This window comes from Alosa pseudoharengus, unplaced genomic scaffold (genome assembly GCF_046254945.1).
Source record: "Alosa pseudoharengus isolate Yale_2024_CS ecotype anadromous, Long Island Sound unplaced genomic scaffold, YU_APseudo_1.1 YU_APseudo_1.1_scf_7, whole genome shotgun sequence".
Classification (NCBI taxonomy): domain Eukaryota; kingdom Metazoa; phylum Chordata; class Actinopteri; order Clupeiformes; family Clupeidae; genus Alosa; species Alosa pseudoharengus.
The window spans coordinates 27,823,610-27,851,573 of NW_027468859.1; the positions used below are offsets into that span (position 1 = coordinate 27,823,610).

The 27,964-nt window shown below is 40.5% G+C and overlaps 2 protein-coding genes and 2 long non-coding RNA genes across 5 annotated transcripts; 2 read left to right on the plus strand and 2 right to left on the minus strand.

Moving 5' to 3' along the window:
* The first annotated feature begins 393 nt into the window (after nt 1-393).
* On the plus strand, nt 394-7,146 carry srsf5b (serine and arginine rich splicing factor 5b). 2 transcript variants are annotated; one of them, XM_076272064.1, is made up of 8 exons: nt 394-483; nt 1,048-1,200; nt 1,453-1,523; nt 2,722-2,847; nt 3,026-3,098; nt 4,822-4,895; nt 5,312-5,419; nt 5,598-7,146. In XM_076272064.1, exons 2-8 carry the CDS (start codon nt 1,075-1,077, stop codon nt 5,911-5,913), a joined length of 894 nt encoding a protein of 297 aa, XP_076128179.1. In that variant the 5' UTR covers nt 394-483; nt 1,048-1,074; the 3' UTR covers nt 5,914-7,146. The 2 variants fall into 2 exon arrangements, with proteins under 2 accessions (XP_076128179.1, XP_076128178.1); XM_076272063.1 differs by having other exon boundaries at nt 458-545.
* Nucleotides 7,147-7,229: 83 nt separating this feature from the next.
* Nucleotides 7,230-23,511, minus strand: slc10a1 (solute carrier family 10 member 1). The gene is made up of 6 exons (XM_076272062.1): nt 23,429-23,511; nt 20,032-20,479; nt 10,228-10,432; nt 9,176-9,354; nt 8,592-8,791; nt 7,230-8,265 (listed from the first exon to the last, which is right to left on the minus strand). The coding sequence occupies exons 2-6, from the start codon at nt 20,448-20,450 to the stop codon at nt 8,198-8,200; spliced, it is 1,071 nt and encodes a 356-aa protein (XP_076128177.1). The 5' UTR covers nt 20,451-20,479; nt 23,429-23,511; the 3' UTR covers nt 7,230-8,197.
* LOC143109352 (uncharacterized) lies at nt 15,061-16,922 on the plus strand. Its single transcript, XR_012983835.1, has 4 exons — nt 15,061-15,152; nt 15,787-15,854; nt 16,095-16,205; nt 16,337-16,922. It is a non-coding gene; the product is annotated as an uncharacterized LOC143109352 (long non-coding RNA).
* Nucleotides 23,512-25,521: 2,010 nt separating the features above from the next.
* Nucleotides 25,522-26,801, minus strand: LOC143109656 (uncharacterized). Its single transcript, XR_012983930.1, has 3 exons — nt 26,525-26,801; nt 26,343-26,412; nt 25,522-25,604 (listed from the first exon to the last, which is right to left on the minus strand). It is a non-coding gene; the product is annotated as an uncharacterized LOC143109656 (long non-coding RNA).
* Between the last annotated feature and the right edge of the window lie 1,163 nt (nt 26,802-27,964).

Consider the following 27,964-nt stretch of genomic DNA (forward strand, 5'->3'; position numbering starts at 1 on the left):
CATTAATGTGCTTCCAGTTATAAGATTTCTAATCCTCTAAATCTGCTACCTCGATAAACTTAAAATACAGCGTTTATAGGTGTTCAAAATGTGTTTGAAACAAAAGAAACCCATTTTAAGGAACCACTGTTTTGAGTGTGGTGGGGGCGGTAACGTTTATTGGGCGAGTCCATTCGCTGGGGATCATGGTTTAAATTATGTCATGTATTATTACAAGTAGGCCTACAACAACAATTGAAAACACTAACATAATTCATTTTTAAGTAGTACATTTACCGTATTGGATAACGATGCCAGTTATGGTTTTTGACCAGCGCAGATCTCCGTCACATCACAGAAGCGTCTTGGGAATGCTGAATATACTGTCCCTGGATCTGTGGTAGAATCGAATGCCCTTGCATTGAATCGTGCTAGACTGTACTAGACGAGCGAAAACAGACTCCATTTTGTAATTCGGGCTTTAAGGAGGGCTGCTTATTTCGGGTAGGTATTTAGGCCGCGTATTTCCCCCATCAAAATTAACATTAACGTTAATGGCTGGAGAGGTAAGAATTGCAGATCGGTGTCCTAATGTCAGTCGACATAATGCTGAATGTTTGTATGTACCATATGTTCGTATCTCTACATGAATTTAGGCTGTGGATGAAATCCACGCATCGTGTTCAAATTTAGGGCTAAGGTTTCTCGGCTAGCTAGCAGGCCAGAATTGGTTGTTTTGTTGCATAACGTTAATATGTGTTATTATATTCATTGATAGCTAGACAGAATGTGCAGGATGCGTTAACCCTCATAAAGACTATGATGCTCTGCCCGATTTCCAAGTCGATGGTATTAGGAAATAGGTCAAATCGGTAGCAGCTAAACGTTAGCAAGCCACCAGGTGGCTAACTTGGAACTGTTTGTTTTACAATGTTAGCTTACGTTACGTATGTTTTGATATCGCAGGATTCGATAGTGCATTTTGCATTTGAGCTAGAACTAGCATTCTTCTTTGATCACAGTTTCTGAAAACTGAAACGCATTGTGATCATGGTCTTATTCCTATAGGGGCACTCACCAAGGACTGCTGAGAAAATGAACGGGTGTCGCATCTTTATTGGACGCCTGAATCCCTCTGCCAGGGAAAAAGATGTCGAACGCTTCTTCAAAGGATATGGCAGAATCCGTGACATTGATCTGAAACGTGGATTCGGTTTTGTGGTAAGTGAAGATGTGATGTATATATTACTGCTTATGTACTCATTCCAGTTAAGTTTTTGGGCTGCATTTAATAGCAATTGAAGACATTTCGACGCCGGAAGTGTTTATTTATTAATATTTGCTTGCTTGACTTTTGCTTGGCCCTCCTCCAATGTGGGCTGCAATTATCTCACGATCCACTACAAACAATCTCACTGCCTAAAATACTGTATTATAAGGTTACCCTAATATCCTGAGATCATTGTTCCACAGGAGTTTGATGACCCAAGAGATGCTGAAGATGCTGTTTATGAACTTGATGGCAAAGAACTATGTAATGAAAGGTGAGCCACTAACAACAGAGTAATTTCCTGATGCACTGATTGCCTCATTCGCACTGCCAGTAATCACTCCACGCTTTGCATAAAATTGCCCAGCGGCCTCGTGCCCATGGCCAAACCGTGGGTGTGCATGGGCAGTATGTATAATGCATGAATTTAAACTGTATATTTGAATTTTACTGATTTGAAGAAAGTGGCTTTGCTCTTTGTATCAAAATACTTTAATGGTGCATATTTTTGTAGTTGTGTAAAAACACTGCAAAATACTCTTGGTGAATCATCTATGTGATCTTAAGAGACCCTTGTAAAGAGTCCCTGTAAAACACACACACATATTCAGTACACTCCTGCTCTCACACCAACTCACTCAATCATATGGTAACTTGCTCACCCACACTTAAAGGTTTGCCTGTTTTTGCAAGAACTTTGAGGAAAAGTCAGTGTAGTGTTGGGATCATTTTTGAATTTGAACAGATATAAAAGCGTACGTGTCTGAGTGAGAGTTGGCAATCCTGCGTTCAACAAATTTGAATGCACCTACAAGGCAACTTTCTGAACAGTTTGGACAACATCCCAGAGTATTGTTGTTTCAACATGTTCCCACTGAAATTGGGCAACAATTTGTTTCTGGAGAACTTCTGCATAATCACCAGAGGGGTGGCTCATGATGAGAATCAGAACACATGGAATCAGTTATGTTGATTCCCAGCAACATTTCCCAAATAGTTCACCTTAAGCCCACATTCCAATGCTCTCAATAGGTTCAAGGGTTAGTTTAGATCACTGAAGTTCAGTTGTGAGTTTTTGCACACATTTAGGAAATTTAGGCTAGGTTGACTGGTTGCAGATTTGTGGCATGTCTTGTATGCAGAGAAAAGCAGTTGCTCTCAAACACTGCCGACTTCATTAACAGAGTCAATACTCTAGTGAAGGAATGGATAAAAACAGATAGATGGAAGGTTTGCAAAGTGATTTCAGACTCTCTTGAAGAAGTATTTTTAGTATTTTCAAAGTACAAAAATAAAGTATTCTATTTTGATACACGACAAGGCTACTGCATGTTCTAGTTTATATTGATACACTTAAAATTTGAAAATACATTTTGATGCATTTTTGCCCATCCCCTGACCCTGCATATATCCTTTACCCGTCCCTGTCTCCCTCATGGCATATGGCTGAATAATGTTGTGTTTCCTTTCAGGGTGACTATTGAGCATGCTCGTGTGCGCCTGCGAGGGGGGAGAGGAAGAGGTGGCGGTGGTGCCAGTGGTGGTGGTGGTGGCCGCTTCCCAGCCCGCTACGGCCGAGGCTCCCAGGACAGTCGTAGGTAAGGACATAGCTTAGTACTAGTCTGTACGTGCACCCAGAAATCCCGACAGTTATAGCTGGACGTTGCTTCGGATAAAAGTGCAAAAAAAAACTAAATGGAAAGAGTCATGGATGCGCTAGAATATCTACCTCCGTTGATAGACAAAGCAACCATTAGTTCTTTTCTTGTTCTGCAGTCGGAACCCCCCTCCTATGCGCACCGAGAACCGGCTCATTGTGGAGAACCTGTCTTCAAGAGTCAGTTGGCAGGTGAGTTCTCCCTCAACAAAGTAGCCACTTCAAAATGTATGTTATGATCACTCTGTGTTGCTGATATGGCAGAATGAAATGGTACAAATTTTTAAGACGAGAGAGACCACAATATCATCAAAGCAAAAGATCAAATTGTAAAGTGATCTAAATAAAGTAGACGCCTGATGGCCAGACTTGGGCCAGTTGCTACAGTGGCGCATAGGCTGTTTATTAACCAACAATCCCACACATAGCCTCTTCTATAACTGCCCTCATGTTAACTAGCATTCAGCCAGTGTTATTAGATTGAGATTGGAAAGAAAAAATCAAATTAGTGACTATTTGTCTCTGTTTTAACCAATTGTTCACCCCTTTATTTGCCAGCTTGACTGTTGTGTCGTATGGAAGAGCTCGCTTATGGTGGAGTAAACCCCTTCAGGGTCCCTCTGTGTGGGTTGTGCCAGTCGTGCCAGGCAGTGTGCCCCACTCCTAGTTGCCTCCTGCTGGTCGTATGAGCGCTCGCTTTGGGGAGCCCCACACTCTCGCTCTCGAGCCCCGCTGGCTGCCACCTCCAATGTGCCATCCCATCCCCTCGCCCGCCTGCCCCCTCCGCCGCCTCCCAGCGGAGAGAGAGAGAGAGAGAGAGAGCGAGCGAAAGAGCGAGAGAGAGAGGGGTGGAAGGCTGGGGGTGCCTGCTGGCGCTGCCGAGCCGAGCCGTGCCGTGCCGTGCCATGCCATGTCGCCCCAGAGCAGAGCGAGCGAGACACAAAGCAGATGTGGCAAAGAGAGAGAGGGGAGAGCGCAAACAGAACGGGTCGCTTGCTGGTGTGTTGATCGAGGCGTGTCGGTAATTTGAGAGGCTTCGATCGATATCTACCTACCTTACCACCAACTCCCTCAACCTCCACCCATCCCCCCCCCCCCCCTACCCCCACCTACCTACCTACCCCCCCCTACAACCAACCCCCACCCCACCCATCCCCCCCTACATCCCCCTTCGCTGGTGGTACCACAAAAACCCTGAGTGAGTCCCCTCCAGGTGGCCGGCGCTAGCCTCTGCGGTGTGATGTTATGGTCTAGGAGAGACCCAGTGGCCCTGTCCGAAGGGCTCCCAGGTATTAGTTTACTCTCTTCACCCCTGTTCACTCTGCACTGACGGGGGGCAACGAGGGCAGGGCCCAGAAAGGTGCCCTCTGCCCTCCTGTCCAATTAGATGCAGGGGCTCTGTACAGTACAGCAGGCTGCTCCAATCAGATCTTCTGCTGCTCTCTGTAAAATTGTGTACACTGAGGGGTGAGAGGGGGTCCAAAACATTTTTTTTTTTAACTGAAAATTTTTTAGATGTTTTTTTTAATTTATTTTTTTACTGATTTGAATCAGACTCATAGTTCCATTCCATTTTAGCTACAATTTCCTCTAAGGTAGCAGTTGTCTTCCGTCTTCCATTAGAAGCATCGTGTTATCTTGTCATTTTTTTCACTGGCTTGGAGCCACTGTAACAATATAAATGCAAGCTATGACAAAATTACTCAATTTCAGCTCATTTTGGGTTGGAAACTGGCTTTTGATTTTTTTTTTCTTCTAATTATTGGACCCCTTCTCTTCACCCATCTGTGGTTAGTCTTTGTAGAAGTACTTTCGTACCTAACCAAATCTTTCTCTCCTTTTGTTAATACTTGGCACATGACCTGGAGTAGCGTAGCTATGCTGATGACTGACTAACGGTCTTGTATGTGTGTAGGATTTGAAGGATTTCATGAGGCAAGCTGGAGAAGTGACATTTGCTGATGCCCACCGGCCCAAACTCAACGAAGGGTAAATTTCTTTGTTGGATTCACACCACACAATTGCGTGTCAGTTTTACCAATACCTGTGTTTGTTTCTCTAAAATAGTTGGGCAAGATGGCCTGTTATGGCCAATTATACACCAATATTTTTAAACACTTGATCTTAAACATTACTAGTTCATTCTAGCATTTGATGTGCTTATAACTAATAAGCTGTTGATAACTAAATAACTAAACATAAGATGTGTAATCTTATTTTTGCAATAATTGCTAATAACAATATTGCTAGTTGCTATTGCTAATTGCTAAAAATGATGTGCTAAGCACATTTTTTGGTAAACTTTTAGCATGCATATTGCTAAATATCTGCTAGATGTATGTAAATGATACTTTCTTCAGGGAGGATATTTGAAGTCCTGACATGTATGGGTATCTTTTCCACAGCGTTGTTGAGTTTGCCTCTTCCAGTGATCTGAAGAATGCCCTGGACAAATTGTCTGGGAAAGAGATCAATGGGAGGAAAATCCGTCTCATTGAGGCCAACAAAAAGAGGTAGGTTGATCATCATACCATCTTCAGATCTGTTAGTCAGGAATAGTGGAGTGCTCAGTCATATAATGTTGACGAATGGCTCTGAAAGGATTTTGCAGAGAGGCGGTGTGATTTGGATTTGGATAGATCTCACTCCCCACTCTCCTCTTTCTCTTCTGTCTGTTTTCCCGTCCCGCAGGTCCAGGTCTCGTTCTCGTTCCGAGAGCTCTTCGCGCTCTCGTTCCCGCGGACGCTCCCCGTCCCGCTCTCGTTCCCGCTCCCGCAGCAGGAAGTCCTACCGCTCGCGCTCCAGGAGCCGCTCACGCTCGGCCAGCGCCTCCCCGGCCCGGCCCAAGGAGTCCTCCAAGCGTCCGGCGCGGGCCGAGTCCGGCTCCCCGCCGACCCCCGCCGTGCAGCGCGCGCCCGTCTCCCCGGCCCGCTCCCCCTCTCGCTCTCGCTCCCGCTCCCGCTCGCACTCCCGTTCCCTCTCCCCGTCCTCCGACAGTCGCCACTGAGGACCACCCCCACGCATACACTCACACACACACACACACACACACGTGTGCGCTCAAACACACTCTCTCACACACACACACACACACACACTTGATATCAGCCAAACTGGCTCCTCCAGCTGGGTGTTTTCTCATGAACAGCCATTTGCTCGTGCCCCCCCCCCCCCCATATATCAGTAATTTTCCAGTGGTCAGGTGGAACCATGTTTGGATATGTGTACGTTTCCTTTAACTGCAAAAAAACCCCACAACCACTCAGAGACAGGTAGTCTTTTACTTTGCCCAATCTTTTTTGTTTTTAAATAAGTGCACACCCCAGGGATTTCATTTTTACACTAACGAAGCAACGTGACTGTGAAATTGTTTGGAGGCTCATTCAGAGGTAAACGACTACCATTGGTGTGATAACTGTTCTCCACCAGAGTTCTCCAGTCTCGTGGACTCCTTATACTGTAGGCATTGGCACAAAAGTGAACTTCGATCTACAAAAGGTTCAGTTGTTCTGATTTGGGTCTTATGTGGTGAGTATGGTACTTTTTTTTTTTTTGCCCTCATTTTTACTTTTCTTTAAAAACATTTTTATTTGTAATGATTGATGGAATATAGGAGAATAATTTAAACTGGTGTTAAAGTGTTGTGTATGGAACAACTACAAAGTATTGTTTGATTTTTATACGTCTGTGTGGAAAATGTATTCAGTCCGACATAATTTGCGATTTGTCCTCTTAAAAGCGTATAATGGAGTCACTTACTAGTTTCTAAATTTGCTTGAATTAATTTGCTGATTTTGTTGTTTTGTTTTTTTAATAAAAGAGTGGTTTGCTGGTGTTCATTCCCATAGAGTATAGATGGTGGCTCATATAGTCTTTGGGTAATGTCTTTGTGCGGAGTGGGTGCTGGTCGAATGCGGGGTCAGCTGGTTTGCCGCCAGGGTCTTTCCTCAGTCATAGCATGAGGATGCCCACGCACAGAGCCTAAAGGGCCTTGGATTTTCATTGGCCGCCGCTGGTCTCCTTGGTTCCTAGCGGTGACAGGACAGCTACAGAACATCAGACTTTGTTGGTGTGTTCGTTTGTTTGTTTCTTGTTGTTTGCTCTGCCATCCTCTGTTCATCCGGCCAGCCTCACTCAGGTTTGGGATGTTTAGTTCAGTTTATTAACTGAGCTGATATTGTACATAATTTTCTGTATCTCTGGTATTTCACAATAAAATAAAAGACTTCAGTTATGACAACCGACTCCTATTCCTTCCTTTCTTTCTTAGTTCCTCATAAACGAATAGTTAGAACAGCTAGTAGTAAACACACTGAAACAATGCATGCTTAAACAATGTTGTTTAAAATAAAGGTTGCAATTTGGTGCAACAATATATATACACATTATAAACAGTAATTTAAGAAAAACAAAAAATGTGATTTCCAGTCAGTTCGATGTTGATGTCTAGAAACTAAAGCCCGACCGATAAATCGGACAGTAGCTCTATGCCCATCTATCTATTTATAACGGCCGATAAATAGCCTACATTTTAATTAAATAACATTAAAGGAAAGCCAAATATGCAGAGACCAAATTCCTTGTACTCAGGTATACTTGGCCAGGGATGGATTACTGCATGGGCCTACCGGGCCCAGGCCCAGGGGGTCAGGGGGCCCTGAAGCCCAAGCCTTTGCATGGAATCATTGCTTCAATATCAACACATCAGGATGTAGGCTATGAATCCGATTGAATTTAGTATTGGCCATCCCCAAAATGCACCAAAACAGAAAAACAAAAAGCTCTAAAACAGATTGTTCAAAATTATAGAGCTAGGCTACTGTCAGTTTGTATTTTCAGAAACACCTTGGATCAAATATAGAGATATGCAACATTAAAGATGGGTTGCCATCCAAATATATCTTGCGCGTATAGAGCTTGCTTTTATTTTAATTATTGTTTTTGTACATTGAAAACTTTCAAGTGTTCAAAATAGTCTTTTGACACATATGTGGAGATGTTTACACTGTTAAAAAAGAATGTCGGCCAATATATCGATTATCGCTTTTTGAAATCCTCAAATATGGAAATAAATATTGGTCTTTAAAATCCCATATCGGTCAAGCTCTACTAGAAACATGATCTTCGGTGATGCAGGATTTGGGGGACGTCACGGATGAAAAATCCAGTAGACTTGCATTCTTGCTGGCACCAGGAGTGCCGAATGTGAACATGGTCTCCCAAAGGCATCTCTCAGTCCAGCAATGTGCCACAGTGATCACAGGGCAGGGCTTACATCAGTCATAGAAACGTCACTGTGGCCTCTGGCACTTTTCAGCTCCTTCAGTAGGGCTTTCCACCCCAATGTACACATCCTTCACTAAAAAGCAAAATAATAAAAGTAGTCAATTACACTCAACATTCAAATGCTTCAAACATTCATTAAAAGTGGTTAAATGGTTAAATTGGGGGGGGGGAGTGTTACAGTTTGTTTCCAGTGATCGATTGTTTATTTTTATTATTTATTTTCAACAGTTCCTTACAGGTGAATATGTCAGTGACTTAAAAGTGGAGAGACAAACTTGGCCCAGATGAATCAGCGTTTATGTCATTCATGTTAGTAAAGGGTCCTCTCAAACCTGACTCTCATGAGCTTCATCTTGCTCTAGGGAACATAAATTGGATCATTTCCACGGTAGCACTCACCTTGTTTGGATGCCACAAACCTCTGGTGGCATCTGAAAATCAAGATGAACACGAGTGCCTCTGTCACCTGGAAGACGATGTAGACAATTGGGAATAAGTACAGTGGACCAATACTGTCTGGGGGGAAGGCCACCTTAAGTATAGTGGAGCATAGCTGGATGTTCTGACAACCCGTCTCCATGGCAATAGTCCTTCTGCATCTGTGAGAAGAATGTAGAATGTAAGCTACACAAGCAATTATTCTAGAGGTCTTTGGTTATAAGATGGCTGTGACAGCATGCTTTTTGTAATGTTAATGGGTTGTTTATGGTTCTGCTAGGGTTTGAAAAAAAGGACTTACATGTTTTTATGTAAACATCTTTTAAATACATATTTTAGTGAATGGGCTCTTGAAATGGATGTTTTGTTTCTTAATTGACAAAATTAGCTCATAGTAATTGTATGGATTAAGTTTGGAGTGGACTGACGATACACAGGCCTGAAGAGTTCTTGGAGAGGGGAGAAAGCCTATAGCTATTGGAAAACACAAAACTCAAAGCATCTTTTATTTCAAATATGGGTCGTCATATGTAGTGACTACTTACGAAGAATTTAGCCTGAAGATGGCAGATAGAATGTAGCCAAATGTGTAGCCAATCAGTGGCATCAGTGCTGCTGTAATCATCAGTCGAGACGAAGCCACGGCCAGCGCTGTGCTTCCCACTGTTATGCTAGCGAGGATGCCAATGGACACACCGGCCACCAGCATTATGCTCAGCCCCACCTTCCCCAACACAAAAGAATGATTTGATCCGAATCAGAATTCCGAGAGTGTTGCAGTATCACACCCCACACACACCTCACCATGAGTATGTTTTGTCAGCAGTGGATGGTTGAAAGAGAAAAGACAGGAACAAGTTAAGAAAACTAATTCACTTGAACTTTCTGTGTCTAGGTTATGCCATACACTGTCAAAATTCTTTGTGGCAGATGATTTCCGGTTCTCAGTAAGTGTCGTAACATAAGGGCATCACCGGAACACATGTTTGGACTGCATCCAACATTGCATCTTCATCAGAGACCATGCCATAACATAATGTTACTGTGACATGGATCTTAATAACAAATAATAAATAAGACTGTTTCATGCAGCCATGACATGGCTGCATCAATGCTATGACAGAGGACTGAAAATGTATCTACATTACCAAGGTCTTAAAAGACCTTTTTCACAGACAGCAGCTATTTTGTCATGAAATACTAGGGAAAGCACAGGTGTGTGACTAAGGACCAATGTAAGCCTCTAATGCCTGTTCACAAAAAAAATGCAAAAAAGAGAAGTAAGCAAACAAAAAGCATGTTGGGCAAGCTCTCTAGCCAGTGTCAAGTATAATGCAGTGATGGTGCAGGAGTATACTGCGCAGGCAGGAGTCGAGCAGGATCCATGCATGCACCCCTATGCTGTTCCTAACCAAGGAAGATGGGAGGATGGTGGGTTGACAGCGGCATAAGTGAGTTGACATGAGAGTGACGCTGTATAGGCAGGGCCAATTTGATCACACTCCTCCCAAACTTCTGTTTAGAAGTGGCAGTGGTAATCCCTACTATTTCTCGTCAGACTGGTTGCCGTGGAAAAAGGTTTGGCCAGGCGTCTCACCTTTGTGATGAGTTTGGAGTACTGTGGCACGCGGTGGTTGAGGTACACGCCGATGGCACAGGGCAGGAGGGTCATGACGAGGGCGATGGTGATGCCCGTGTAGGGCACGGCGCTCTCCAGACCGGTGATGCCCTGGCAGTACAGGAAGAGCAGCAGTGGCATCATGCCCAGGGCAAGCAGCGTGGAGCAGGCAGTCATGACAATACTGCAGCAGACACAGCAACAAACACAGGCATGGTGACACACACACACAGACACAACACACAAGCATGGTGATACATACACACAGGGAGACACAACACACAACACAAGCATGGTGATACATACACACAGAGGTACACAACACAGGCATTGTGACATACACAGAGAGACACGACACACCAAAAAGGCATTGTAACACATACACAGAGAGACACAACACGGAAAGTATTATGGGGAGTCGTTACTTAGTTATAGCCGTGGAAACGTCTCTGCACAGAGGGGCTGGGACATGATGATGCCAGTAATGATAAACGGTGGCATGAGATGATTAAAAGAGCCAAACTGATTTGTCTAGTTAAAAATAGCAATTATTTTGGTTTGAATAATGTTTACATGATCACATAAGATAGACAATGTTATGCCCTTGTATACAATGTATTCTAGTTAACAATAGTTTGTAGTAGTTAGTAGTTAAGCCCTACCCTAGTTCAACTTAAAAAGAGCACTGATCAAATGCTACAGGAGAGGACGGGTGGAGAGAGAAGGTAGTGCGTAATTTCTCAGAAATAATGACAAATCTGTACATCTGCTTTTAAATTGGCATTTTATAATTCAATGGTATTCTACAAGTGTGACATACATGATGGCTCAGGAGAAGATTATTGTGCAAGTCAAGTCAGTGTTTTGCACTCCCTCTGCACTCCCTTTCTCTGCCAGAGAAAAAAACCATTTGCCAACAGTGTGATATTTCTAGGGGGGGGGGTGTGTGTGTGTGTGTGTGTGTGTGTGTGTGTGTGTGTGTGTGTCTATCTCTCTCTGTGTGTGTGTGTGTGTGTGTGTGTGTGTGTGTGTGTGTGTGTGTGTGTGTTTGTGTGTGTGTGTGTGTGTGTGTGTGTGTGTGTGTGTGCAATTGTAGGCCTACAGCATAGGCTACATACTGCCAACAGCACAGCCATTAGAATCCCATCAGCCCACATTAGTGTTTACACCACTAAAGCTACGTGGGCAAATGTGTCTCAGACCCCCTCAGCAAGTGGTTTGAGTGATCAGATGACAATGCATCTTGGTGACTGTTTACCATTAGATACCAATAGATTAGAACTGACTACTTCTGTTCGGATCACCCAAGACACATTGTTGTTTAAATATGTAAACGGGATCTTAAGGGCTCATTATGGCCCATATCACACCTGTACTGACCTGTGGTCTGAGTAAGCAGATTGCCAGTTGGCAGCTTCAAATGTGAGTTTACAACACAAGATGGGCTTTGCCTCTGTTGTCATATCTGACTCTGATACCAGTGATCAGTCATTCAGACAGTGAGCTGTTGACTTTACTGCTTGTTTTATCACATAATAATAGCAAAGGACAGTGAGTTTCCCTTGTTTTTATTATGTCCAATCTGGCGTAGATGCAATACAATGATACTTGCCAAATGTGTATGTCCTGTTGCTCAAGTGGGTCATGGGTTGGACTCCGGAGAGCATCGGACACTTAGTTGGTTGGTTCCCTTAATACATAGGTTCTCAAAGTGTGGCCCGCGGGAACATTTCTGGTGGCCCGCAATAACATCTGATAACATCTGTAAAACTGTTAAAACTGTACTGTGTGCTTTGAAAAGAATGAATCTCTGTTTAGTGGTTGCAGGTTTTCCTGTGGTCCTTTGGTAGCTGGAATTGCCCCTGAATAAGGCCTATGCTGATAAGAAGCAAAGCACACTGAGACTGTTTGTTCTAAATAAGCTTGTACTTGAAATGGACTGCAACCAGAACTGTTATATACCAAATTTGTCTGTTGAGGGTAGAGAACCCCAGAGATTGTGTGTGCATTGCAATTTTTCTTAAGATTTTCACAAGTTTTGCCAGGTTTAGCCTCAGTTATGAATTAAAATGTGTTTAATGCAATAAATATAAACTGTATGCAACCTGGTCATTCAAATGTAACCTGGCCCTAGCCAGATGAATTTCGCTCCGCCTAGCTCCACTCATCCATCTGGAACCGATCCATTGAAGTGTTGCTTCAGAAGGCTGGACTTAATCAAAAAATGCTTGCATATGATTGAATAAGCCACTTGTCCGTCATCTATTGACGTGCTACTTCAACCACTCTCATCAAAGCCAACCCGTGACGCTGATAACAGTCTCACAGTCGCTTCTACGCTATGTCACATCTATGAAACTCCCGCCCTGCGTCCTGATTGGCTGAACCATAAAGTTGGTTGGAGAAATCACTCTCAATGGAAGAGGTTCCAGATGGATGTGAGTGAAGCTAGGCGGAGCTAAGCGGAACGACATTCATCTGGCTAGGGCCAGGTTAATTCAAATGATTACAAATGGGATTTTTTTTCCAGGTTTTTTTTTTCTTTTTCTCCCCCCGCCCCTTTGGCGGCCCTCAGTTAATGTTGGGTTCCTGAATTGGCCCTCACCAATCAAAACTTTGAGAACCCCTGCCTTAATATTTAGGGAACGTTATAACCTTTTAGTTTGGTTCGAACTAACCTTTAGAGAACCATAAACTAACGTTCCCTATAAACGTTCTGTGTTATTGGGGTTATGTATACCCTTCTTGAGCAATGTATTAACTTGTATGAAAAATGAAAACACAATTGACTGCTGACATCATGTCATGGTCACTTACTTCAAAAAAATCCTGAAGACCCATCTTGTCAGAGAACATCTCCTTTCGTAGCACTACTTACAACTAGTCTTGCTGATCCTAGACTTACCACCTGACTAGAACTGACACGTGACTGTTTAAAAACAGCACTCTCTGATACACGTATTCTTATTCTACTCTACCTTTTTTAAATTCTTCTACCTTCTACCTTTTTTAAATCCTAGAATTATTGAGAGAATTGCTTTAAAAAGCTTAAACTGTATACCATGTTAGTCGCTTTGGCTAAAAATGCTAAAAATGTCTCTCTCTCTCTATCTCTTACTCTCTATTTCTGTGTATGTGTGTGTGTGTGTGTGTGTGTGTGGGGGGGGGGGGGGTATAGGTGTGTTGTGTTGCGAATGCATGCATTGAATGTGTGCTGTCTGGATATGCAACTCTTGCTTTACGCTTTACTGCAGATAAGGTCAAGGAAAGTCAAGGACTGTTTGGGAAAGCTAATAGGCCAAGGGCATCTGTTATGAATGCAACAGTATTTAGTCACTGATAAGATCCACTTAAAAAAGGACACTACAATGTCCCCCACTCATTCTCATCAGATATGACTTATACTGTGTTCTTCAGTGTCCAGTTGGCAGTACAGGGGAACCTGTAGATTTAAGTAGTAAGCTGAAAGTGGTTTTAACTACTTGAATAATTATGCAGCAGTGAATGTAGCTGAGCTATCTCAAGCTGTTGTCCAATACTGCCAGTTGGTTCTCAGTTAAAGCGGTCATTGACCTATCAGTAAGCAGGCTAATATCTAGTCTGATATGTACGGTCAGCCAATTATTTTTTATTGCACAGTGTAACAGCAGGGAGGTCATTCACCTCACAAAAATATGCATTCAAATTTCTCTATACCTTCCTACTCTACGAACACTTTTTTTTTTATTCTCTCTTCTGCATCCTTTGTAAACATCTGTCCATGTGTACTTTATTTGTACATCTATTCATTCATTTACATGTTAAAATTTTAAAATCAATGTTTAGGTCAGATTGAGTTTGTTATTGTTGCTACGTGGGTGCAGGAATTTTCTTTAGGGTTTTGTTCTTTGACTGCATACAGACATATGCAACTAGTATGTCTAACAACTTCCACTCCACTTGAGTTTACTGTTCGCATATAGTTTGCACAATGTATAGCTTAGTCTTACAGTTATCGCTCATTGAGAGTGTCGTGTTTGTGTCATGTCTTGTGCTCACTTATTTAATGTTAGCATATTATGGATTAATAAAATTCAAAGTGTTATAGAAAAACTCAAAGTGAGAAAAAACACTTGAGAAAAGTATTACTCAATATTACTCAAACAGTATTAATCAATGCAGCAGTTTTGTACTTGAGATTGTGGCTTATACTTCAAGGAGCACCTGCACCATGACACTTGTTAACCCTTCCTGAACTATTGTTTTAGATAAAAGTGTGTTAAATGAACAGATGTACAGTAAATATACTACTGCCATGTCATGTACAATAGACCACATACACATGCACACACAGAATAGATCTTTGTGATGCACATAAAATAGATATTTGTGTGTGTTGACATATTTATGTATGTATGTATGTATATGTAGTGCATGTATGTATGTTGTGTATGTATGTATGTATGTATGTATGTATGTTGTGTATGCATGTATGTATGTATGTATGTATGTATGTATGTATGTATGTATGTATGTATGTATGTGTGTATATATGTATGTACACTCTCAAAAATAGGGGTACGGTTGGGGTACATTTTTGTTCTTTTAGGTACAACTTTTGACCCTGTACCTTAAAGGGAACAAAATTGAGCCCCTAAAGTACTAATATGTACCGTTCCTGGATCATTAATGTACCTTTTCGCAAAGGGACCATATTTGTACCTAAGGGTACAAAAAGTACATGGCCTGTCACTCAAAAGTTGTTGGGGGAGGAGATTCGGGACGGGAGCAACCGTTATTTTTCCCCTTTTTGTTCATCTCACACACCAAGAAATGGAGCAACTTTCAGTGAGGAGCTTGGTGTGAGAAAACACATGTGCAGGATGGAATAATCTTTGTGGAAGAGGAGGCAAAGCTATTCAGAGGTAAGGTGTAGTTGCAATTTATCGAAATTCGGTTTGTAAATTGTAAATAGCCTACTGTTACAGTAATGGAGTCAGATTGTTGGCTTAAAGGCTAACATTAGCATTCGCTATCAACTTAGCCTAGATTAGCTATGAATTCAGATATTTTTAAATGGAATTCAAACTCCTTCAATAATGCATGACTATCGTGATAAATGGTAAGGAAATGATTTGTGTGTGTGTTTTATCTACTATTTCCCATGTCAATGTTAAGTTTTTGTGGAAGCCAACTTTCACTAGCAATCATTATCCTAACTAGCTTAGCCCATAGATATATGAGCATATCCTAGCACTGTTAGCCATACATACTTGCTAACTTCCCTGAAAGGCTGGTTTAATATCAACGGTAGTGCAGGTGAAAGAAGCCTGGTATGTGCAAACATGCAGTAAGCATGATCACTCTCAACACTGTCATTTTGTTTAGGTGAAAATGAATTAGTTGAGTTGCCTATGTTCACCAGAACATCCTGTTTGTCATTGCTTATCTAGTTAGAAGCTAGAGGGAGCAACTCAGAACCATTCTATAATGTTATAAAGTTACTCAGAGCTTGATAATGGTCTAACGTAATAAATCTAACATTAATCCTTCTCACAGATACCCACCAAGGCAGAATATGGCCACTTGGAAGTAAGCTTACCTTTCCTAAAGGATCTAATGGCTACGTAAGTTACCCAACTTGGTGTTTTTTTTGTATTGGTATTTTTCTTATTGATGTTAAATACATACAAAAGTATTGCATAATACATTATGCAAATTATAATAATACAGACAACTTTTAGATTTTTTTTTGTCCAATAGCAATTTATATATTGGTTAAGAGTATCTTTGTGCTATTTCATTGTTGTGTCATTTTGTTTAATTATATTATTCTATTGCATGGCATTTGTCTCTCAAACATATAGTGGAGCAGGCAGCTTTCGTTCATGAAGATATGGTGAAAAGGAGTAAGGAGAAGTTTGGGAGAGTCAGCCGGTCCATGGAACTTGTAATGAATCAACGCTGATCTATGCCAGGTGAGCAGATTCATATAGTTACATACATGTATTAGACAAGGTATTTTACACAATCTGTCTGAGGCTATTTATTTGTGTGGTTGAAAAAAAATCTTATTCTGAGGTTTGTGTTTGCATTTTGCTTCCAACAGATGTAAAACCCCTGCTGTCATTGGTGAGGCTACCACTGCTATTGAAAATATGTGAACGTCCTGTAGATCAAGTAAGGTTCCAGTCTAAGTCAAAGTGGATATATGCAGAGGAACAGAAGTTGGAAGAGAGGGGAAAACAGCAGCCTCCACTGCTGTTGACCTTTACTTAGCACACTCTCCTGAAGAATATGTTGGATTTCTGCCAGTTTTTGAAATTGAACTTTGGTGCCTTTTGAGACTCTTGCCTTTTTAATGGCTCGCCTCATGATTGGAAGGATTGGAGTGTATTTTCTGATTGATTGATTTATTGGTGAGGTAATGAACATTGTAACAATATATTGTACATTTTTACAGGCTTGCTAATATTTCCCAATGGCTGGCACATTGTTTTCTGAGATACTACTCTAAAATGTTGCTTTATGACTCATTACATCACACATATTGTTCACTCAATTCTATGGTGTACTGTATGCACTGTGAATGAGATCTAAGATCATAGCTACTAAGTTACTGCAAGGACTTTGTTAATTGCAACGTGTAATGGTTATGGCAAGCAGATACTGTATTTTCATCACTCATACACGAGTATTAACATGAACTTGAAAGCATACAAGGTTTGTTGGAGTAATTACTAACTCAAATATTGGTATTTTATAGATCACATAAAGGTGTTATTAGTGCTATCGTGCAAATTAATATATTTTTTCCTTCTGCATATAAACACAATGTGGCTACTCAGGCAAAATATTGTAAACCAAAGTGTTTTATTATTTACACTTACAGTCATAACATGTTTTACGTGAATATGTATATTGATATGGATATAAGATACTTTGATGTTTTGATATGAATGTGTTTTTAATATGAACATGTTAACATTTATTGTACCTGTATTCATGTGGAGTATTGTGTGTAATACCCCCCCAGAATAAACATTTACATGTACTTATTGGTTGTGCATATATTTTAGTTCCACCTTAAATTTTCACTGGGGTTGTACCTTTGAAGTACAGATTAGTACCTCTTAAGGGTACTATATGATAATGATATATACAGGTACATTTTAGTCATTGCAGGTACACAAGTGTACCTTGATGGGTACAGATGGCTAGGGTACACAAATGTACCTGCATTCATGGGTACATTATTGTACTTCAAAAGGGTACTGCCCCAGCGACAAGCATTTGTACCGACTTAGGTACACACTGGTACTTCCATTTCTTAGAGTGTACAGTATGTATGTATAGTGCACGTATAGTGCATGTATGTGTATGTACGTAGGTGCAAGTGGATTTGACTCTTGCTTTTCTAGACAATGCCAGTACTAGGGTGGGCCAAGAACAGCTGTTAAGGTCATCCTGACACAGATATATCTGTTGACGCTGGTACTGAGCCACAGAAAAGGTGTTACGCACTGTTCTGAAATTCTCAGCCGATCCCCAGTTAAAGGGGTTATTGACCTAAAGGTTGGTAAGCAGACTAATAAATCTGTGGTGTGATAAGTGCTATTAATCAATTATTTTCAGTGGGCTTTTTTATCAGCAAGGAGGTCATTCACCTCATGGAAATATACTGCATTCAAATATGCCTTAACATGTCAAATATCTTCTTGACTTTGCTCAAGTTTTTCTGTCATTCTCACCCTTTTAAAACATTCATTTTGATGATGTGTGCATTTATTAATTCATTAATCGATTCATTCTTTTATTACATTTGTTCGTCCTTTCATACAGTTTGATTTGAGTTTGTTGCTGTTACCACTGACTGCTGCCCAGGTGTTGCAGCATATAGCCGTAGCCATAAAGTTTAAACATGGGGGAGACCAAATCCCTCCACCCCCATCCATAAACCACACACTGCCTACCTGAAAACATGTACTGGCATGCGATGGGCATCACCATAGATTATCTGAGAATAAAATCTGTCTATCAGATTTTGTGTTGGTTGATCAGATTTCGTGTTGGTTTTCCTCAGAAACACCCAAGACCACCTGTAAATAAGAGTGTGTGTGTGTGTGTGTGTGTGTGTGTGTGTGTGTGTGTGTGTGTGTGCATGTAACGACGTGTGTGAGTATAGCTTAATGAGTTTGCTCATTCGGTTTTTCTTTGACTAATAAAACACTCCATGCCATGAATACGAACTTGCATGTTAGTTTTGATGCAGAGCATGGAGGCATCTTAAAAAGCCACATATGTCACAGGTCATGTGAGATCTGTCAACTCCTATACGTAACTAGCCAGCAGCCCATCGTGTAAAGTTAGGATCTGTTAATGTTCCCATCAATTGTTGTTGGGACATTTAATGATGTAAGAGCAATAGTCACACTTAATTTACATGCAAGGTTGTTGAAAACTGGTAAAACAGGGTTGTTCTTTCTCTGGCTTAAATAGGATTTAATTCTTTATCATAACTAACCCACACCATTTACAGCTGTCTGTGGGCGTTGGCATTGGCAAAACACAAAATCTGAGATGATTAAACCATGCTCTGAATGCATTCCTAGTCCACAGAGGCACAAAAGATGTACTATCAGTGCACCCTACCATTCTTCAAACATGCCCTCAAAACTCACCTCTTCAAACTCACCTGTCCTGTTAACTGACTCCCCCAACTTTAACTTCTCATTGCCCTGCCCTCTAGTTTTGTCTTCCGCTTTGTCCATACCTGTGTATTTCCTGCTTTGTCCATGTACCTGTGTATTTTCTGTGTATTTTCTGTTTATGTAACTTGGTTCCTGTACCTTGTGTGTTTGTTTGTAACTTATGTATCTTTGTGAAATTGTGAAGCATCGTTGAGTCTCTTGAAAAGTGCTAGTAACACTTTACAATAAGGGTACACAATTTAGCATTAGTTAAGTTTTAGTTAAGCACAATTTAGCATTAGTTAAGTATTAGTTAAGCATTAACAAACTTAATTCATCACTGTTAAGTATTTTTCAACATTACTTAAGGATTAACAAATGTGCTTTTCCTCATTAGAGTCTTATTTAGTAGGTGTTATCAGTGTGTTTTCCTTTGTTATATATGATGAATTCCTAATGTGTACATACTGAACTCATGATGAATTCATAAGGTACAAGCATTACACTAACTCATAATGAATTCATGATGAACTAGAGATTATGTTAATTTTACTTTAGGTGAATACCTCACTTATTTCATTGGCAATTCAATGTTATTCAGACTTATATATAGGCCTACTGTTTGCCAACTGGTAGACAGACGTGTGTGCAATGGTTAAATCTCTTCAGGCACCTCTTGGTAAGCTCTTTTCTAGAGTTATGTTGAAAACAGTATTTGTTAATGCTTAACTAATACTTAACTAATGCTAAATTGTGTACCCTTATTGTAAAATGTTACTGGCTATTGTAACAATGTATGTCTTTATTATGGGGGAAGGGACATTTTAAGCACAGTTTGTAGTAGTTCATAGTAACATGTCCCCCTGAACAAGACAACTGATTATTGTCTTGTTGCCAATCGTATCATAAACAGCCACAAATTTTGCGTTGTTGTTTTTGATGTTAATTAGGCTTGGCTGTTGAATAGTCGCTGTGGGAAATCCCCTGCCTATAGTACAAAGACTTTAACACCTCTCCTGTATATATCTGAAATAACATCAACTAATAACTAACTGTTAACTAATTATTCCATTAATTGAATAAACTACAGAATGTCCACATATACTGTAGGTACCTGAGGTTCATGTCACCCTGCAGAGCCAGTGCCAGGATGTTGGAGAGGTTGCCCCCGGGACAGCATCCACATATGAGCACCGTCACCGCCTCCATGGGGTTCATCTGGAGCAACTTGGCCAGGCCAAACGCCGTCAGCGGCATGATGCCGTACTGGGCCACCAGGGCGATGGCCACTCCTTTGGGCCGACGCATGTGTCCTTTGATCTTGTCCAGCTCCATGGTGCAGCCAAGAGACACCATGGTGATGAAGAGGATGACGACGATGACAACGCTGATGATCTTGTCGGCCGCTTCGGGAATAGGCCGCTGGAATGCTATGGAGTTGTTATTGGGGGCTGTGATGTTGAGGAGGTCATCAGCGTTCAGAAGATTGAACCCGCCATAGAGGGAGTCTGTGTGATTTATTCTGTGCCCCATCTTGGAAAATGGTCTACTTTCCCCTTCAGCTACATTAAGAACATAAGGGAATCAAGAGAGACATATTTGTATATCATATAGTAATAGATCATACATCAGAAATAAACCACATTGGGCCCAGTCATCCGCTTCTCATATCACTGCTAGCAGATGATACACAACTTTATCTATCCTTCCGGCCTGATGTTGCCACAGTCTCGGCACGGATCTCGAACTGTCTCTCTGGTATATCTGCTTGGATGAAAGAACATCACCTCCAGCTAAACCTCTCTAAGACTGATCTACTGGTCTTCCCAGCCAAACAAACCATACATCACATCAACATCAAAACTGACACCCTCTCTCTTGCACCTACCAAGGCGGCAAGAAACTTAGGCGTCATGACTGATGACCAGCTAACCTTCACGGACCATGTTGCCTCTGCCGCCCGGTCGTGTCGGTTCTCACTATTCAAGGACAATCAGACCGTGCCCAGAGCTGTATATATACTCTGACCGTACCTAAACCAACACGCCACTCAGCTCCTAGTAGCCTACAGACCATGGTTATATCATGCTTTGACTAGGCCTACTGCAACGTATATGCCCTGCTCATAGGCCTTCCAGCTTGTGTGGTAAAACCGCTTCAAGAACAGCGGCCCGAAGACATCTCGCGAGAATCGTGAAACATTACCTTGACAGTAGATATAGCTCTTTAGAGATAGTTTTTGCCTGTTGTTAATCCTTCACCTCCACAACAAAAGCATTTTCATTGTGTACAGAGGGGACAACCCACGAAAAGTAGGCTATTTACAATGACTAGTAAAATATAAATATATTGCGACTCTAGAGGAAACTCTGCAGTCGCCAGAACCTGCATAGCATACCTTTAACTTTACTTAGTTTAGCTTACTACAACCTATGACTACTAACACATGTTAATTTCTCCAATGTAACGAAAAATTTAAAGCATTTCCACATAGCAGTCACATACTCTGAAAATGAACATTATTAGTTTTACAGTTGAATTGAACTGAATTTTCCATAGTCCCTTATCTCACGCGACTGCTTTTGGAATGTTTTTGTCTTTTCTTTGCAAATTAATGCGAAGCCTCTGCACTGTCACGGCACCATTGACTGGTCTGGCTTATGCACTAGAGCTCTTTCTGTCAATTTCACCTCTTTGTGTGGACACAAGCCTTTTTTTACTGGTGTCGGTTACAAGGTGTGAAAGCGGTAAGAAAAAATATACCCGTCGGTTTTGTGTGGACGTGGCCTTACTTAAAGCTGCAGTTGGCAAGTCTGACAGATTGAGGGACTTAGCCAAAATGTTTAATGTTTACAACTCTCATGCCCCTCCCCCACTACCACCGAGCACCCTCTCATTGAGTTTGTGCTCGTCAGTGCACAAGTTTCAGTTTCAGTGAATATGATCAAAACAATCTTGCCAACTGCAGCTTTAAGTGCTCTCATAAAAGCTTATGTTACCCCTCAGCCGCTGAGCTCCTCCAAAGAACGTTGTCTGGCACTGCTGCCCCCACTCCCACGGCAAAAAAGTATTTTTTCATCTGTGGTCCCCCGATGGTGGAACGATCTGCTAAGCTCCATCAGAGCAGGGGCGTCCCTCTCTATCTTTAAAAAACTAATTTCCTAGCTTGTACCTAAAAGAACAAAAATATACCCCAACTGTACCCCTATTTTTGAGAGTGTAGCACTTCTGACAACCTCACACACCTACTGTAATATGCACTTACCCCCCCCCCACCCCCACTCCGCTTCCCTCTCTTCTCTTCTATTCTACCACTCATCCTCTTCCATACTTCTACTAGTAGCCTACTTAAAGCTGCAGTTGGAAAGTCTGACAGATTGAGGGGACTTAGCCAAAATGTTGAATGTTTACAACTGTCAGTGCGCATCAGACAGCACCAGACTGTGATTGACAGTCAGATCTCACACAGCCCTGCTCTCATTGGACCAGAAGAACTGGGAGCTGTGGATTTTTGCAAAACAAATAGCAGGCTCTAGGTGGAGGTAGAAGTGTGGGTTTTTTCTAAAAGCGGCTGATTTATGTTGTTCTGTCGGAGCATAGTGTCGGTTTCAGTGAATGTGATCAAAAACATCTTGCCAACTGCAGCTTTAATATAGGCACACATATCCTATAGTTAGTATTGACAGATACAGTGATAACTCCTAGCTATATTCTCCTCTGCACTGTAGTTAAACCTTATTCTAATGCTTTAGCAGTAGCCCTGTAATTTAAATGATAAAATGCTTAAATGTTAATAGCCTAAATGTTATTTCTGTAAATCGGTTTGGACAAATGTGTCCGCCAGATGAATAAATGTAAATGTAAATGTAATATACTGACAAATGCTGCAGTAATTGCTAAGGTCTCCTCTGCACCTTAGTTGTAAGTGGCTTTGGATAAAAAGCATCTGCTAAATGAATAAATGCGATGTTATCATAGAAAAACTGACATTTAAGGTGATGAGAATATCTTATAAGATTTCCTATAGGAAATTCCTTATAAGCAAAAGGCAATAAGCCCTTGCCGATGTGGTGAACACAAAGAAAAGTAAAAAAAGCACAAAAAAACATCTATCAGACAAAAAATTGATTTGTTTATCTTGATTTGTTTTTTTGTTACTTTTTTAGCATGTAGAAGGGTGGTGGTAGTGTAGTGGCTGTAAGGCTATAATAACATACATACATACATACATACATACATACATACATACATACATAAAGTAAAATAAAATAAAATGTAGAGCAAAGCAAAACAGCAGGTTTATAGATGGTGTAAATTGGTCATATATAGTGCAAGTAGAATATAAACTGTTCAATGTTAAGAAACAAGTCCAAAATTGCTTAAAAGCCTAAATTAGTATTGAGAAATAACAAAATGCCCTGAGAGTGAAAGTGAAAAAGTGAAAAAACAATAAAAGCCTGCAGGTATGGTTACCATATAATTTAACAACATAAAAAAGCTGTCTGTCCTACCTCTGCATTTACGATTCTGTCAACTCGACTTCCTGGGAAACAAGTTTGTCAGAGATGTCATTGACTGACTGACTGATTCTCTCTCTCTCTCTCTCTGTTTCTCTCTCTCATTCTTTGAAGAAACTACACAACTCGACAGATTGGCATCTTTGAGCAACATCCTGTCGAGACTTGTATCCAGACTTATTGGGTCTACTTAGATAAACGCCCAGTCAACTGCTGAGCTGAAATAGTTGTAAGGACATATTGATAGATCTGGGGTACTGTGTACTCACAACAGCTTGATTTCATCATTTGGTTGATAACAAGGTCACTGACCAGAACCTGCAGAGTAGACCCATTTTGAGTAGACATTTTTGCTATATAATGCTCTGAACACCTGGTCACAAAATTTGCAAAATACAGTAAGCATGTGCATATGACACCGTAAGAACATCTGTCTTACTGCCTACTCCTGTAGGCACCTGATCTGTGGCGGCTACTAATTACCTGTAAACTATAAAACTACAACAGATTTCATAAGCTCTCACTCTTACTGTCTACCCACCAACTCAGTCAACCCTAGAGACTTGAAAAGAATGAAAAGAGCATTGTTAAGTAAACAGCTAGCTGTGTGTGATCAAAGCTATCATCAACTCAACCATACACTCTTAGAAAATTCCCTGTAAAATTACAGTACAGTACAGGCAGCACGGTTGCCAGAACTTTACCGTAGAATTAAGGTGCGATACAGTACTGTAATACAGTTTACATTAATCATGTGATTGCTGTTTTACTACAAGGTTGTACTGTACTGTACTATACAGTACAGTACTGTTTTTTGTTACTGTTTTTTTTTATTTATTTAATTTAGTATTCCTCAATTGCATTTATTTATTAATCAATGTATTTATCTATCAACCAACACTTACATATTATGATAACAATATTCAGTTTAAGTATTTAAACAAGTGAAATGTTAAGTCACACAGAACAATCTTACATGAAACACTTTTATTTATCATTCTTGAAGATATTTCATTCATTTTATACAAGCTGAAACACTGAAACACATCAAAAACACTGAAACACATTACAATATCATTAACTTTTGCTACGCAGAGAGACCGACCGAGACTCTCTGCAAAGGCAACGATTTCAACATTAAGGTGTTGCTTCAATTATTTTAGTTTAAAGCAGAGCTAGTATTTAATCAAGTATTTAAACAACTAATTACATTAGTTTGAAACACAGGTCCTCCTCTACCTATAGCCACACACACACACACACACACACACACACACACACACACACACACACACACACACACACACACACATATTGCATTAAAACCATTAACGAGAGTCACTCTTCTTACTCATGCAAAGGCAACATTTTGGACAGTTGTTGCTTCAATAATTTTACATTTTAAAAAGTACAGAGCAGACTGTCAAGTTTCAAACAGAACTAGTATTACTTCAAGTATTTAAACAAACAAAAGTTTGAAACAGGTTCTCCTCCACGTACACACACACACACCTTCCTTCTCTTCTTATCTTTTTTTCATTTTGTTTTTCATCTGGCACTGTGACGTCACACACAATCAGTGGCACTCAAAGACACCTCTCTCCCCTGCTTTTTCCCCCCTTTCTTCTCTGAGCTGCTCACACAAGTGGTATCACATACATACATGCACACACAAACATTTAACCCCCCCCCCCCTCTCTCTCTCTCACACACACACACACACACACAAAACCTGTTAGATGTAACTGCTTAGTTAGAGGTCTGCCATTCAAAGTCCAGCAAGGAGCGAATTAAGTTATTAACGTGGGAGTTGATGGGTGGTGCTTTTTTCTGGACAATTCGTCCGGTCTTCTTGCTCACTTCCTGTCGGGCTGTGCATTTCTTTCCATCTTCCGGATTAATTCTCACCAGAAATCTATAATGTGATATTACATTTTAACTTCCAGTCTATAATTTTACAATTGATAAAAATAAAACATACAGAATATAACTTACCTCTGAACAAGCTCCAAAGTGCATGCAGCTGACTCTTGGTATTCCATGTTTAAGACGTAATACGATGCAAAAAGAGTGGCGAAAGCAGCAGGAAAACTGTCTGATCCAGTGAATGTAATAGCAACTCTTCCTTCAATGGGCACCACCCATCTTTTTGCTGTCATGAGCGAGGGTCCTAAAACAAAACAATGTACTTTATTTTGAATACGAACTTCAAAAATACTGAAAACTGAAACAATGCAATAACAGACCGAGTTCAGATGTACACCCTATAGAGAATATCTGAAAATCCTTGATGACAAAGCAGTGGTTTAAGGTATTATCAACCAACCCATAACCCTGTTGTTTCACATTACTAAGTGCTGTCAGAAGGTATGAAAACTACAAGACTTGGTACAACATAGACCAAATGGTGAAACATCAGCCAGCACTAACTGATAAGGGCAAAGAAGTTTCATTTTCATCTGTTAGCATTAGCAAATTTGGTCACTGTTGTCCCAAATGCTGTGGTTCTTTTACCTACCAGCAGCACTCACCAGACTCAAAGAACAGAGGTACAGAGATGGTTTCAGAACCCAACTATAGCTGCCAAACTGTGGAAGAGACTGCAAAAAGATAGGACCAAGATTCTGCTAACCAGGGATCCTTTAAAAAAAAAAGCAGTGGAATACCCATACCCATATTCTATCAAATTCAGATTAATGAAGATTAATAATATTTATGCAATGTAGCACAAGTGGGAGTGAGGTTGTTCGTGGATATCCTCTCGGGTGTAGTTCAGACAAAGGTAACCAAACACATAAGGAGATCCAAGAACAACCTCACAACCACAAGTGTAATATGGCTTTTATAAAACCATTCCATTGCTAAATAATAAAGTTTACATACAAATGAAGAGGAAAAACTTACTTACCAAGCATAATGAGTCTGGGTGTGTCAGGCAATCTCTCGTGCCCCTCTACGTCTGCCACGGTTTCAGTGACCTGTATAAAACAAAACAAAACAAAAAAACATGTGCATTACAGTTTGTTAATTTGTCATGCTATTACTTACAAAAAAATGAAATGTTAGACGTCTTTGTAGAGCAATACTTACATCAGCCAGAATTCAATTCTTCTCACTCTACTCCAACCACTGTAGACAAAGACAGAAAAAGGCAAAAGTTAAAACCCTGTTGACAACCTCACTTGTAGACTTTCTTCAATTATTTCCAAAAGCTAGGTTTACAAAAAGATAGGTTTTAAAAAAGAAAATGTATATATTTTTTAATTTTTAGAGGGAAATGTCACAATCCTAATAGCCTACATGTTCTAGCCTAGCAGATGCTACCTTGCAGGGGTTAGACCATTTCTAACCCAGAAAAAAAAAAATACAAATACATGACGAACTTCACAATATGTACGTTAGTAATGTCACCAGGATAGTAGCATGAAAAAATAAACTATATCAGACAACTGTTAAACAGGGCCAAATACATGTACTGTCTGTTTTGAAGTGCTAAAATAATTTTCGAAAGTCAGTGTATGCTGGCTTTGTGGACAAGATTATCATCGTTTTCGTTTAGTCCATTAAAAATAGCAGACAATACGCTATACTAAATTTGTACAGATTAAAAGGACTGCATAAAGAAGGATAGATGATCTTAGTTTAAACAAATAACGTTAGGCCTACCTTGCTGTTAATTCAAACTAGGGTTAGCTGTGCTTAGACGAGAGCCAACGGGCTATATAACAGACTTCACAATATACAGATGTATGTCGCCAGGATAGTAAAATGGAAAAATAAATTATATAAGACAACTATTAAAAAGGGGCAAATACATTTACTATTAGTTTTGAAGTGCTAAAATATCTGACGAGAATCGTCAATGTCTGCTCTAAGTGGGGACGAGAGTCGTCGACATCGTTTTCAATTTACTTAGGCTAGTCCTTGAAGTTAGCTGGTAGCTAATAACAACAGACAATACTTTTCAACGACAAGTCGATATTTTTAACTGTAAACTTACACAAGTTAAAAGGAAGGCATAAAGAGGACTAGATGATTACAAATGATCTCGATGAGGACTAAATGATTAATTTAAACCAATAGGCTATGCCTACCTTGTTGTTAAAGCTAGCTATGCTTAAGCCAGAGACAATACTTTGCTATCGACACCAGCTTTGATACCAGCAAACAAGCTATGCTCGTCTTTTTACTAAACAAAAATCTACACAATGCCGGGGTAAAACTACTTAATGAATGCGAAAACCAAACTCACCAAATTTCAATGAATTGCGCTCATTCCACTATGGGTCATGTCTTCAGAAGAGGAGTAAAGTCGTCGGTTGGCAGAACTTCGTTCTCGATATTACAGCAAGGTGGCAGCAAAGTTACAGTATGCGGGAAAATGTACTGTAATATAATCCCGCGTCAATAATATTACCCAGAATGCAACATTAACTACAACATTGTGCTGTAAAGACATGATATTGTATCATACTGTAGAATTTAGCTGTAGCCTACTGTACTGCAAAACCTACAGCCACATTTAACAGT